We start from the raw sequence: 12,073 nt of genomic DNA, 5'->3' as shown, positions 1-12,073 counted from the left end.
CGTTCTCATAACTTTCTTTTCTATGGTAAGTGCAAGCATTTTTTTTTCAGGCACTGTAGCAAATAAACCAGCTGTCTCTGCCCAAAAGAGCTATGGTTCAAAAGTAGAAATGGCCCTGGCTGACCCAACCTCCATTCCCTCTGATGGACTACTTCTTACACAACAATACGGGTCGGCAGATCAGTTAAAGTAATCTTCAAGAGGCCAACCAAATCTTCTCACTGTGTCAAATAGCACTTGAACTGGTCACCAACAAAGGGTTAGAACTATTTGCTTTCTACAAACAATGTTATATAATATTATTCCTCATAAATAATATGCCCTAAGGGCATGCTTTTAATGAGCGAGACAGTCCTTTAAACTGCTTTGTTTTATTCACATCTTACTAAAATCAGCCTATCAGCAGGGAGGACCGGGAGGCTGTATTATGCACAGGACTCCAGAAGCAATGAAGTTCTTGAAAACTTCTCGAGAAGCACTGTGACATTAAGCACGGCTAACGGCCACATGTTCACTTACGTGTCCAAACTAGACAAGTTCCTTGCAGAAACTACTTGCTACCAAATATAACCTTCGTTTCCAGTACTTGAAGTAACTTGCAGCCCAACAAACCTTTACCCTTCTGTGCTGTTCTCTCCCTTTAACCTCTTCAAGTCCATTAACAGGCTTTACCTTGGGGGGTGACTGCTGCAGTTTGTTGGTATTTCCTGAATGCTGCAGTCTTAGAGCCCGGGGGATAAATTCAGGTGCCAGTGGATTCAACACGTACGTCTTCTTGAGTTCCAGAGCCTCTAGCTGAGCTTTGATCTGTTCAAAAGTGATTCCGTGTAGGCTATTATTTTCGTGACACAGGGCAATAAACCGCTCCCAAAATTTCCTACAGAAAAGATTTACAAGATCATTTTACAATTTCAGCGGATGAGATCACAGAAATGAACATAAGCAGCTAAAGAGAGCTTCAAATTCCCTCTTCCCACCCCAAATCCTCAGATCCAACGTTCACCTGGCTACGATTCAGGTATAATCTTTCCACCAGATCACAGGACTCCAGAAGTTTCATTGCAAAACTACAGTCGTGTCTAATATCGTGGAAAATACAAATTATGCTCCCAATTAATTTTGGCCGATCAATGCGAGTAATGTGGTCAATGCTCAATTATCCACACTAGTCCAAAATGACAGTCTTGTTATCCACATAATAACCAGGGATTTCAAAACTGACGCCAGCTCATTTTACAGATGATTTGTACTTCCAGACATAGTCATACATTATACACATACACAAATTCAGACACACACATAAATTAGACTAATTTGAATTAGGGGGACAAAGTAGCCTGGTGTTGGATGACTACGAAAAGCCAACTCAGGACATAAATCTGAGCCACAAAGTAGATATTCCTCATGAAGATTCTTAAGAAATAACTAGCTATTCCTGTATTTTTCTCTTACTCAACAGATGCTTGTCGCAAGCACAACTTACAACATTGACTACGAGAGTTAAATTAAGTATGAAAAACAGAGGAAGTTGGAATGCCAATTTTAATGTTGATTATTCATTTCCGAATCACATTAATAAATACGAAAGGAGAAAAATACACTCGAAACTTGTTGCAACTGTGTGACTATTTTCCCACAGGTTGGCAATCTGATCTCTGAACATTAAAAATAATAAATACATATTACAAAAGACAACATAATTTTTAAATTTTACGTGACTATAAATATGCATACCTATCTTTAATATGAGGTTCAAATAATGTGTTATTATGCTATGAAAGACGTATGATACGGTTTCTTTCCAAGCTGGTATCCTTGTGGACAGAAGTAATCAAGATGGCTTCACGAAGCACAGATGAAAAGGTTTATATTATAAAAGTCAGTGTGTGAACGGGAATCGGGTTGTTAATATATTCACAAAACTCTGCAGAGTTTAATTCTGGACTATGTTTCTCTTATGTATGCCCTTTCTACTTTTTTAAAGGTAAGTTTAAGAAATGGGTCCAGAACAATTTCAGGCCTGCATGCCAACAACAGAAAAAGTACAAGTACCACAAAATATGAAGTATGTATTTTTGACAGTAAGACATAAAGGTTAAAAGACAGTCATTCATTTGCAGGAAGTATGTGTTGCTAAGAAATGCAAACCAAAAGCTACCCTTTATTTTTATTCCTAAGAACACCTCTGAAGGAATCAGAAGGCTTTTTTCTCACAGTCTAACAGCTAAGGAAGGATCTTTAACATAGCACTCAGGACCTAAACACCCAAGAGCTAAAATCCATAAACTTTCCCACCCTTTCGATTTAAAAAGCCACAATATTCAACTCTATGAATACTTTCAACATGATTCTACATGCTACATTCAAAAGAAGTTTCTCTGATCTAATTGATAAAGTATCCGTTTCATAAAATGGCGTTTCGTCTTGGGCTGCAATTCAACACAGAGCAAAACAAGGAGTGAACGGATTGGCTTTTGCTCTCAGTTTTTAATACCAATTTTTTATAACAATTGCCATTTCCAGCTTCTGTACCCAAGATGCTAGAACTCGCTCTATGTTTCAGCTCCTTTTTAAACTCCATACCCTGTTCCTTGACCACTGTCACTGACCTCAACTGCACTGAACAGGAGCTGAATTAACACTGAGTTGAGCAGAACCTTCAAATGACCCCACAGTTCACAAGAAACTAGTAGCTCAGTGAGTCTTTGCCTACAAGATCCCAGAGATCTCAAACAAACAGTCTGAGAGCTAAAGGATACCATTTCAGAATCCTAAACACTTACAATAAGCTAATCAAGTCAAAGCAGCTCCAAAAGCAGCCCAAAATCTCCACTTTAAATCTCACTCATCCTTTGACTGACATGGCAAAGTGGTCAAGCGCATGGATTCCAGAGCTAGACAGCTGGGGTTTCAGTCACGGCTCTGTCATTCAGTAGCTGTAAAGTGAGGCAATCAAATAACTTAATCTCTTTGTAGCTCAGATTCCTCATGTGTAAAACAGGGCACCAATAGAATTTATACTTCCTTCCGTTTCTCACTTTTAAACTTTGAGAGTATTTCTTCCTTCAAAAACTCTTAAAGTTAAAAAGTTTCCTTTCCTGTCTTCATGAAGGCTCTTTCAAAGACTATTGACACAGCCCTTGAACTCCCAATACTTCAGTAAAATACGAAGTATGGATGTATGAACACCTAAGTGAAAGATCACCTGAGAACTTCCAACTACTCTCAGAATGAAGAGAGAGGCTCTTGTTATTTACAGATTCCACTGATTCTTAGGCGCCTCCCTAAAATTTTCACATATTATTAACAATTTGAGTTAGAAAACCCAAATATGTCTCTATATTGTAATATAATTACAAGTATTTCAAAGAACATAACCTTACTTTAATCACTGCATGAACAAAGTATGGTTTTGTTTTTATGCTAACTTTGCTTCTAGGATCACTGATAAAAAAAACACTGAAAAACCACTTGATATCCTCAGGTTATACAGTATGTGTACATACACCTCTACATACATATGAAATATGTTTCCATCTCACTGAGTAAATGGAATTTGTTAACGAAGTAATTTGGTTCAAAGGAAGACCTTCTCTGAACACCATGGTTTGGAGAAATGTACAAATCTTCTCTGGCTCTCCCCACTCAGTGTAGATTTATACAAGCATATTCATCACTTTCTGGGAAAGGCAGGGTAACCCACCAAGAAGAGCTTGGGTTTTGAAGTCAATGCGACATCTGTTTGAGTGAACCATTTAACAGGTATACGACCTTGGGCAGTAATTTAAACTCTGAATCAGGCAGCCCATTTAAAATGCAAATAAAATTCCCACATTGCAGGGTTGCTGGGATGACTGAACAAGGCTAAGTGTGCAAAGCACTTGACCTAGCACCTGGCAAGAGAAAGCTGTCAATAAACAGCAGCTACTATATTAATACTCATTGGTTTGGCGAGTTGGGGAAAGGGTAGTTCACTACCTTCATTTCAGGTTAATAGAGAAACTCTATTTAAAAATACAACAAAAAGGGCACTGGGGTGGCTCAGTCGGTTGAGCCTCAGATTTCAACTCAGGTCATGATCTCATGGTTCGTGGGTTCAAGCCCCAAATCGGGCTTTGTGCTGACAGTGCAGAGCCTGCTTTGAATTCTCTCTCCCTGTCTCTCCCCTGCTTGTGTTCTCTCTCTCTCAAAAATAAACATTAAAAAAATTTGTTAATAATTAAACAAAAATAAAAATACAACAAAAAAGATTATATAATGGTTGCCTTCTAAACTCGTATACTACACGCAATAATCATTCCTTGGAAGCTTAATCAATATTTGGAAATATCATCAGTTTTTCACAAATACTGAGTGGGACGGAGTAGGGGAAGGGAGTCCTGATTAACATAAACTACAAAGAATTCACTCCTCTGTGGTCATAGAACCTAAGAATCATCTATGTCCTCCAAGTTTACTTGTATTGTGAGATTAAATTAATTTCTAATGAAATTAGAAAGATTAAAGCTCAAATACCCATGCACTTCAACTATTAGCTCTTGAACTAGAACCGTGATTAAACTGTCCGAATAACACAGATAATCAGCAGTCCAAATTAAGTCACATGATTTTTGTCTCCCTAAACAATATACTTAACCTCTCTGAAAATATTCTGCCTAGCTTACAAATAATTTACAGTCCTTAATACACTCCAGTTGAGTAGTAAGAAATAAGCAACCAGAAGGCCTGGCTTCAAGTTAAAAACTATCTAGCCCTAGATTATTCTGACAGCCTGGCCTCAGAAAGAATTATTTACCTATCTGCTCTGAGAAAATAACAATTTACGTCAGAGAAGGGGTGAAAAATGCTGATGTCATGCAATTCACAGCATAATACAACTCTACAGAAATGGATAATGGCTTTAAAAAAATAACACTCACACTGGTAAAGGTTTGGAGGTATTTATAAAGAGAGCCCAAAACAAGTTTGGCTCAAGACTATTTTTATACCTATTTATTCCCCAACACAGTGTTTTCTTAAATACATGTTACCTTATTTTATATGTGTTTTAATCTATTAAATTCCAATCAAACTGTATGTGATTTTTTTCACATTTTTCAAATGATAAATATAAACAAAAATGGTAAAATATCACAGCAATATTCTAGCCAAATACGCTTTTAACAAATTATAAAGTAACTAAAATTCTCAGGAAAGAAGTCAAATTATTATACCCAGTTTATTCACTTGTAACTTGGAATTCATATATTATTCCCTTATCCAGCTTTTTAGTGGTTAAAAATGGATGTCAATCAAATTTTTAAATATGAAATTAAAGATACTTTACAACAGGACTGTTTAGCTATGCATAAGTAAGTCATGGACCATTCAAGTTTTGTGCCTTTTTGTAAAATAAAAGGTTATTCTTTATAACCTAACCATAAATTAAAACTACTCCATTCCTTTGTTAATAGCTTTCCCCTATAAAGTATATTAACTTCTTTGGAAGTCTTAAACTTGAATACATGCACATGATGATTATGATTATGATTATGATTATGATTATGATTATGATTATGATTAAAGGTCCCAATGGTCTCCCTTCCTATAGAGAATCCTTTTTGTTCTTTCCTGTTTGCTGAAACAGGAAAACAGACAATAAAATGCTGCCATGTCTATATCGCAATAGAAAAGTTGGTTTAAAAAGGCCACTGCCGGGGTGCCTGGGTGGTGCAGTCAGTTAAGCCTCTGACTTCAGCCAGGTCACGATCTCGCGGTCCGTGGGTTTGAGCCCCGCGTCAGGCTCTAGGCTGATGGCTCGGAGCCTGGAGCCTGTTTCCGATTCTGTGTCTCCCTCTCTCTCTGCCCCTCCCCCGTTCATGCTCTGTCTCTCTCTGTCCCAAAAATAAATAAACGTTGGGAAAAAAAAAAAAAAAGGCCACTGCCTAACAGCTCTACTTTAATTCTAACGTATCAAAGAGAAATAATGACCCAGGGCATAATCAGCACTGTCTATATCTCTATTGTCTGAACTCACTGTGACAGATCCCAGAGTACTTACACAACTTTAAATAATCCTTAGTATATTTCTTTTTCATAAAGTATATATTAATTTCTGTTCAACTGTTTGTTAATAGTAACATAATTTTCAATACTACAATGACAAAAGTCTTCTATTACCAGCTTCAAACAGTTAAAATTCCTATTAGCTGGTATATAACTTTTAGTTTTAATAGAAATAGTTCCTTATGACTATAAGCTAAGGACTACTAACAACACTATCTAGAGACAAGTTATAACCACTCCTAACCCCTCTAAATTTTAAGATCCTCTGGATTAACCAGACACAAAGAACATTTATACTTAGAAGGCCCGAGAGAAAATAAGTAGAGAAGGAAAATCATCAAAAAAAGTCAACACAATAACGAAGGGAAAAAAATGAAGTACCAATTTTATAAAATTCAGTTTCCATCAAAGATACATACGTACACAAAACCACCTCAGGACCCTTGCACAAGCTGCCCCCTCTTCCTGGGGCATTTTCACCCCAGATATCCCACAGAGCTCACTCCTTCGCTTCAAAGTCAGCTTCTCAGTGAGGGGTGCTCTGACCATGCCGTGTACAATCACAACCCAGCCCACCGTGGCACCCTTCTGATTTCTCTATTTTTCTTCCACTGAACTTACCATGTAAAAAACGACATGGTATTCTTACTTTATTCTCATTCTTCCTCTCCTCCCTAATGAAATGTAAGCCCCATAAAAGCAAAGATTTTTATTCATTTCGTTCACTGAATCCTCAGTGGCTAGAAGAGTGCTTAGAACATAGCAGGCGCTCAGGAAACATCTGCCGAATGACGACTAAATGAACGAATACGTAATAATGAGTACAATGAATAGACCCAGAACAATATATGTTTGTATTCCCACTGGGTATGAGGTAAGATTGAACTTGATTTTAATTAGCCAAGAGGTCAGATAAATAAATGTACACATAGGAATACAAATCACTCTACATTTCCCCCTTTAATGTCTTAATCAGGAACACATAATTACCTGCATCTTCCGATAGAGCACAGGGCGATGGGATCACCCACCACAGCAACCAGAGATTGTGCTCTTGTGATGGCAGTATTGAGAAGCTTGTAGTTAGATAAAAAACCATAATCTAAATCCTCTGTGGAATCTTCCAGCAGTTGCTCTTTCTTTTTAATTGGTGTCTGTTTGTGTTTACAAGTATGCCTTGTACGTACTGTGCTAAGAAACAAAACTCTGAACTGCTTTCCTATAAAAATAAATAAATAAGACGCTTAAGATTGTTATTTTCAGCCACTGATATAATAAAAGCATTTTAGTTTCTAAACGTTATTGCTAAATAACAGGTGTCGGTGAGGATGTGGAAAAACTGGAACTCTCGTGTCCTGCAGGTGAGAATGTAAAATGGGATGTAAAACACTACGGAAACCAGTACGGCAGCTCCTAAAAAAAATTAAACATAAAATTAAAACGCAGAATTAAAATTAAACATAGAATTGACATATGACCCAACAACTCCTCTTCTGGGTATATACCCAAAAGAACTGAAAGCAGGATCTCGAAGAGATATTTCCTAACAGCATTAGTCACGGGGGCAAAAGGTAGCAGCAACCCAGGCGTCCGGCAACAGACGAATGGATAAACAAAACGTAGTATATACAGACCATGAAACACTATTCAGCCTTAAAAAGGGCGGGAATTCTGACACATGCTCCAACATGGATGAACCCTGAAGACACGACGCTAAATGAGACAGGCCGGTCACAAAAGGCCAAATACCATATGGCCACACTTATTGAAGGTACCTGGTGTAGTCAAATTCATAGACAAAGTGGAATGATGGTTGCCAGGGGCTCGAGGGAGGAGGGAGGTAGAATAGGGAGAAGGAAATAGGCCAGAATTTCAGTTTTACAAGATGAGAAGAGTTCTGGAGACGACGGCACGGATGCCATTCACAACAATGTGAATGTACTTAATAGCAATGAACTGTGGCATTTTATGTATTTTTAAACTGGAGAGACACATTCAGAATGAACACATAAAACATGGTTAAAATGGTACATTTTATTGAAATTTAATAAAATATTATTGCTGGAGCCAGCCTTAGTGATGATCTCGTCGAAGGTGCCATTCAATACAAGGACCGTTCTTTGAAGCGGGGTCATCTAGCCTCTCACAGACCAAGGCAGACACAGCTGATGCCATAAGGAAGCCCTGTCGAGTCTAGTTTGCACAGCATTTTTTATTATGCTCTTTCTTATAGCGACACATCTATTCCCTCATTCTGTGACAAATCTCCAAATCTCCGAATACAGATTTAATACCAATCTGTACTCTTCTCTTCTCTGGGCCAAACAACCCTAGTTCTTTCAACCATTTCTGACTCCTAAGTGGCAGTTTTTAGACCATTACCTATCCTAAGTCTCCTCTGGGTGCATCCTAGCTTACTGGTAATACTCCTTCTAAATGCACACCCAAATTCTGTGGGATTTGGACAACACATGGTATAGTGGAGCTATTTTGTCCCTAGACTCTAAAAACTGTTATTCCCATGAAACCTAAAACTGTAATTGTACTGACCTTTTCCAGCACTCATCTGATACTATTGCTTCGTATATTTCAAAGCAGAAACTCTACAGCAACTGATTACATGAAGACAATTTAAATGAGCTGCTGGTAACTATTCACTTAGGAAAGTCTACGGATAAAAACAAACTGTGCCTTGGGGCGCCCGGGTGGCTCAGACAGTAAAGCATCTGACTTCAGCTCAGGTCATGACCTCACCACTGGTGAGTTCAAGCCCCACGTCGGGCTGTTCTGACAGTTCAGAGCCTGGGGCCGGCTTCCGATTCTGTGTTTCCCTCTCTCTGTCCCTCTCCTGCTCATCCTCTGTCTCTTTCTCTCAAAAATAAATAAATGTTTACAAAAAAACAAAAAATGGATTTAAAAATGGACGTACACAGAATGTGCTTGATGGGTACACGTTTTCAAAAATCTTTACGAACAAATCAGTCCTCCGCTACAGTATAAAGACGGTAGGTGCCACACGCTCCTGTGACTGTGACGATCACATACAGATATAGCGGGTGGCATTCACACAACTATGGCCACTGGAAATTCCATTTGTTCCTACTTCTTTTATTTGGATATGAAAATGTAATAAACATGTAAATGAGCTTGACCTTTAACTGTCAAATTTGGCATTAAAGAACTCGGTATGAAATAAATACAGTTGCTTGTCCAGAAAAGAGATCTTGGGGATTAAAAATCAAATGTGTACACACTTTGGGATTTAAGCATCTGAATAACTTAATTCATTTCGATTAATCCTTACCTTGAACATTTAGCACCCTTTCTACATTAACATCAGATAATCTCTTTTTCCGAAGTTCAGCACGTATCCTAAACACTTGATCAGCGTACGGAGTCACCACGCCAATACTGCCATCATCCAACTTCCCCCATGCTACCGGCCACTTCCGTCTCAACTCTTCCACACGTTCCACCACTTCGAAGACCTTTAAAGAAACACACAGATGCATCTACAGCTATGAAGTGTTTGGAGGAAAGAATACAGTAACTGAAACACGTGTATAAAGGATGCCATTTTAGCGAATGTCATTTAAAAACTACCTCTAGGGGCACCTGGGTGGCTCAGTCGGTTAAGTGTCCGATTTCGGCTCAGGTCACGATCTCACAGTTCGTGAGTTCGAGCCCCGTGTAGGGCTCTGTGCTGACAGCTCAGAGCCTGGAGCCTGCTTCACATTCTGTGTCTACCTCTCTGTCTGCCCCTTCCCTACTCATGCTCTGTCTCTCTCTATCTCAAAAATAAATAAACATTAAAAATAAAAATAAATAAATAAATAAATAAATAAAATAAAAACTACCTCTAAACGGGAGTAATGCTTTGCGGATACGAACACAGAAAGAAAATTTTTATGTACATTTCCAACAGTAAAATTCTACAATAATGCACCCAGTGAAAACATGAATATCAGAGACAATGTAATGGATACGTGGCCTTCACCCTTCAGCCTCCATTCTTTTTTTTTTTTAGGTTTATTTTTTATTTATTTGGCGAGAGAGAAAGAGTGAGGGCACAGAGACAAGGAGAGGGAGAATCTCAAGTAGGCTCCGCACTGTCAGTGCAGAGTCCAACGCGGGGCTCAATCCTATGAACTGTGAGATCATGACCTGAGCCGAAATCAAGAGCTGGACGCTTAACCAACTGAGCCACCCAGGTGCTCTTAGCCTCCAATCTTAAATGGGGACAGGTTCTATTTCCTATGTAAACAGGAGGACAGGGATAGGGCCATGAAACTAGCAACCCATCTAGGGAATCAGAGAACCAAGTCCCGGTATTTCTCAGTCCATTCACTCCAGGTCAGGTCAGTGAAATTAACAGCCAACCAGAAGATTTCCTAGAGTCAGCACCACCATTAATTCTCAGCAGTACAAGACCTAGCACTGTCCCCTTCCCCCACTGATACGACTAAGCAAAGCAGTCAACAGCTAACATCAAACCACAGCTGGGACTAAGACAAATCTGGACTGAAGAGACACTTTGACAACTCACTGCCTTCCAGTAGTACAAGTTTGCCCAAGCCATTTCCTTAACCTTGCAATAAAGTAACACCACATTTTACCCAACTGAATTTTCTGGACTCTACTTATTGGATTATTAGTATGATTTTTAGTGTAATTCAGTGTATTTTAATACAACAACTTGATCAAACACATTCAATGCTTGGCAAAGTGGGAGATACCATGATTAATAAAACATGTTCCCTGCCTGCTAAGAGATTATTGTATATTTAGAAAACAGACTCCTAAAAAATATCATATATATATATGCGTGTGTGTGTGTGTGCGCGCACGCATGTACATGCGTACGTAAATGGTAAGCTCAACAGAGGGTCAGGCAAGACTCTAGGGGCATAGAGAAGAAAGTTTTTTAATTGCCTTTTAAATACATTATTTATTTACTATTTGGTAATAATATCTATTTAAATTTACAATGTGAAATAAGCCAAATAAAATTTGACAGTTTTTACTCAAGAACTTGAGGGTATCGGCCAGGAGGCAGTCCACACTGCCACATACAAAGTCAATGAATGCCAGAGATAGAGACTAGAGTCTCCCATTGTGACAACGATTTAACAGCAAGTGCTTCAGATGTGCAGATGGTCCAAGGTTTCTGAAAAGTAAACTAGACTAAAGACCTAGACTAGACTCACTACAAGGAGTAAGAAAGGCGGGCCGGAGTCTACCGCAATAAGGAATAAGAAAAACCTAGGTTTACCCATTTGGTTAAATACGGGGGTAGATGAAAGCTGCGGAGACACGTCTACCACCCACCGCCAACCCCAAACACATACACAGAGTTCCTACCGCTGAGCAATACAGAACCATTTCCCCACTTCATCCCTCTGTGAAGGGATGCATAAAACTGCAGTCAAAATACACAGACTCGGAGCTGGGGAAACTTCTATCCCAGACAGACAGCTGTTAAGCTGGTCAAAATTAGCAGACAATCATTCATCGTCTCTGGAGACTGATTAACGAGTTTATAAGAAATTAATTGAGAAGCATTTATTCAACAAAGTCTACAGACACTAAGAGGGAGGCCAGGGCATTCAAGCTAGGGACTGCACCCAGCCCCCCACAGCTCCGTGTCACAGAAAAGGCTGTCTTAGCAGCTGAGGGGCAGTTCCCATCTCCTCTATCGAGCTCCCTGGTGTGAAAAAGCTAGTCTAGGCGGTTTTGGAGCTGGTGACCATCAGATCCCATTTGCCACAGCTCCATGCTGCAGAAGGAAGGCCTACACTGAACAGTTAACAGCAGTTGACTTTCTTGTACTGACTTCTAACTATAGACCTATGATCAATTTTTAAAAGGAAAGATGAATTACTATTACATAGTAAGACCCATTTCTGTGTAAATAAAATGAGTAAAGCATGGGACTCAACAGAAGAAAGGGAAATGGAGATCACAGACCAGAAACCATTCTTCTAATGACCAACAAGTATATGCCCTCCTCTGGGTTTCCTGAAGTCCA

The 12,073-nt window shown here is 39.0% G+C and overlaps 1 protein-coding gene across 5 annotated transcripts in view; it reads right to left on the bottom strand.

The window, feature by feature from the left end:
* HELZ (helicase with zinc finger) overlaps nt 1-12,073 on the bottom strand; it is a 159,254-nt gene that overhangs the window by 53,339 nt on the left and 93,842 nt on the right. For all 5 annotated transcript variants that reach the window (XM_043585067.1, XM_043585061.1, XM_043585062.1 and 2 more), the window contains 3 exons: nt 9,350-9,533; nt 7,036-7,264; nt 673-877 (listed from right to left, as the gene is read on the bottom strand). In XM_043585067.1, coding sequence (XP_043441002.1) covers nt 673-877; nt 7,036-7,264; nt 9,350-9,533 — 618 coding nt within the window. The remainder of the gene's footprint in view (nt 1-672; nt 878-7,035; nt 7,265-9,349; nt 9,534-12,073) is intronic.

This window comes from Prionailurus bengalensis, chromosome E1 (genome assembly GCF_016509475.1).
Source record: "Prionailurus bengalensis isolate Pbe53 chromosome E1, Fcat_Pben_1.1_paternal_pri, whole genome shotgun sequence".
NCBI lineage: Eukaryota > Metazoa > Chordata > Mammalia > Carnivora > Felidae > Prionailurus > Prionailurus bengalensis.
This window is presented reverse-complemented; position numbering and strand designations above follow the sequence as displayed.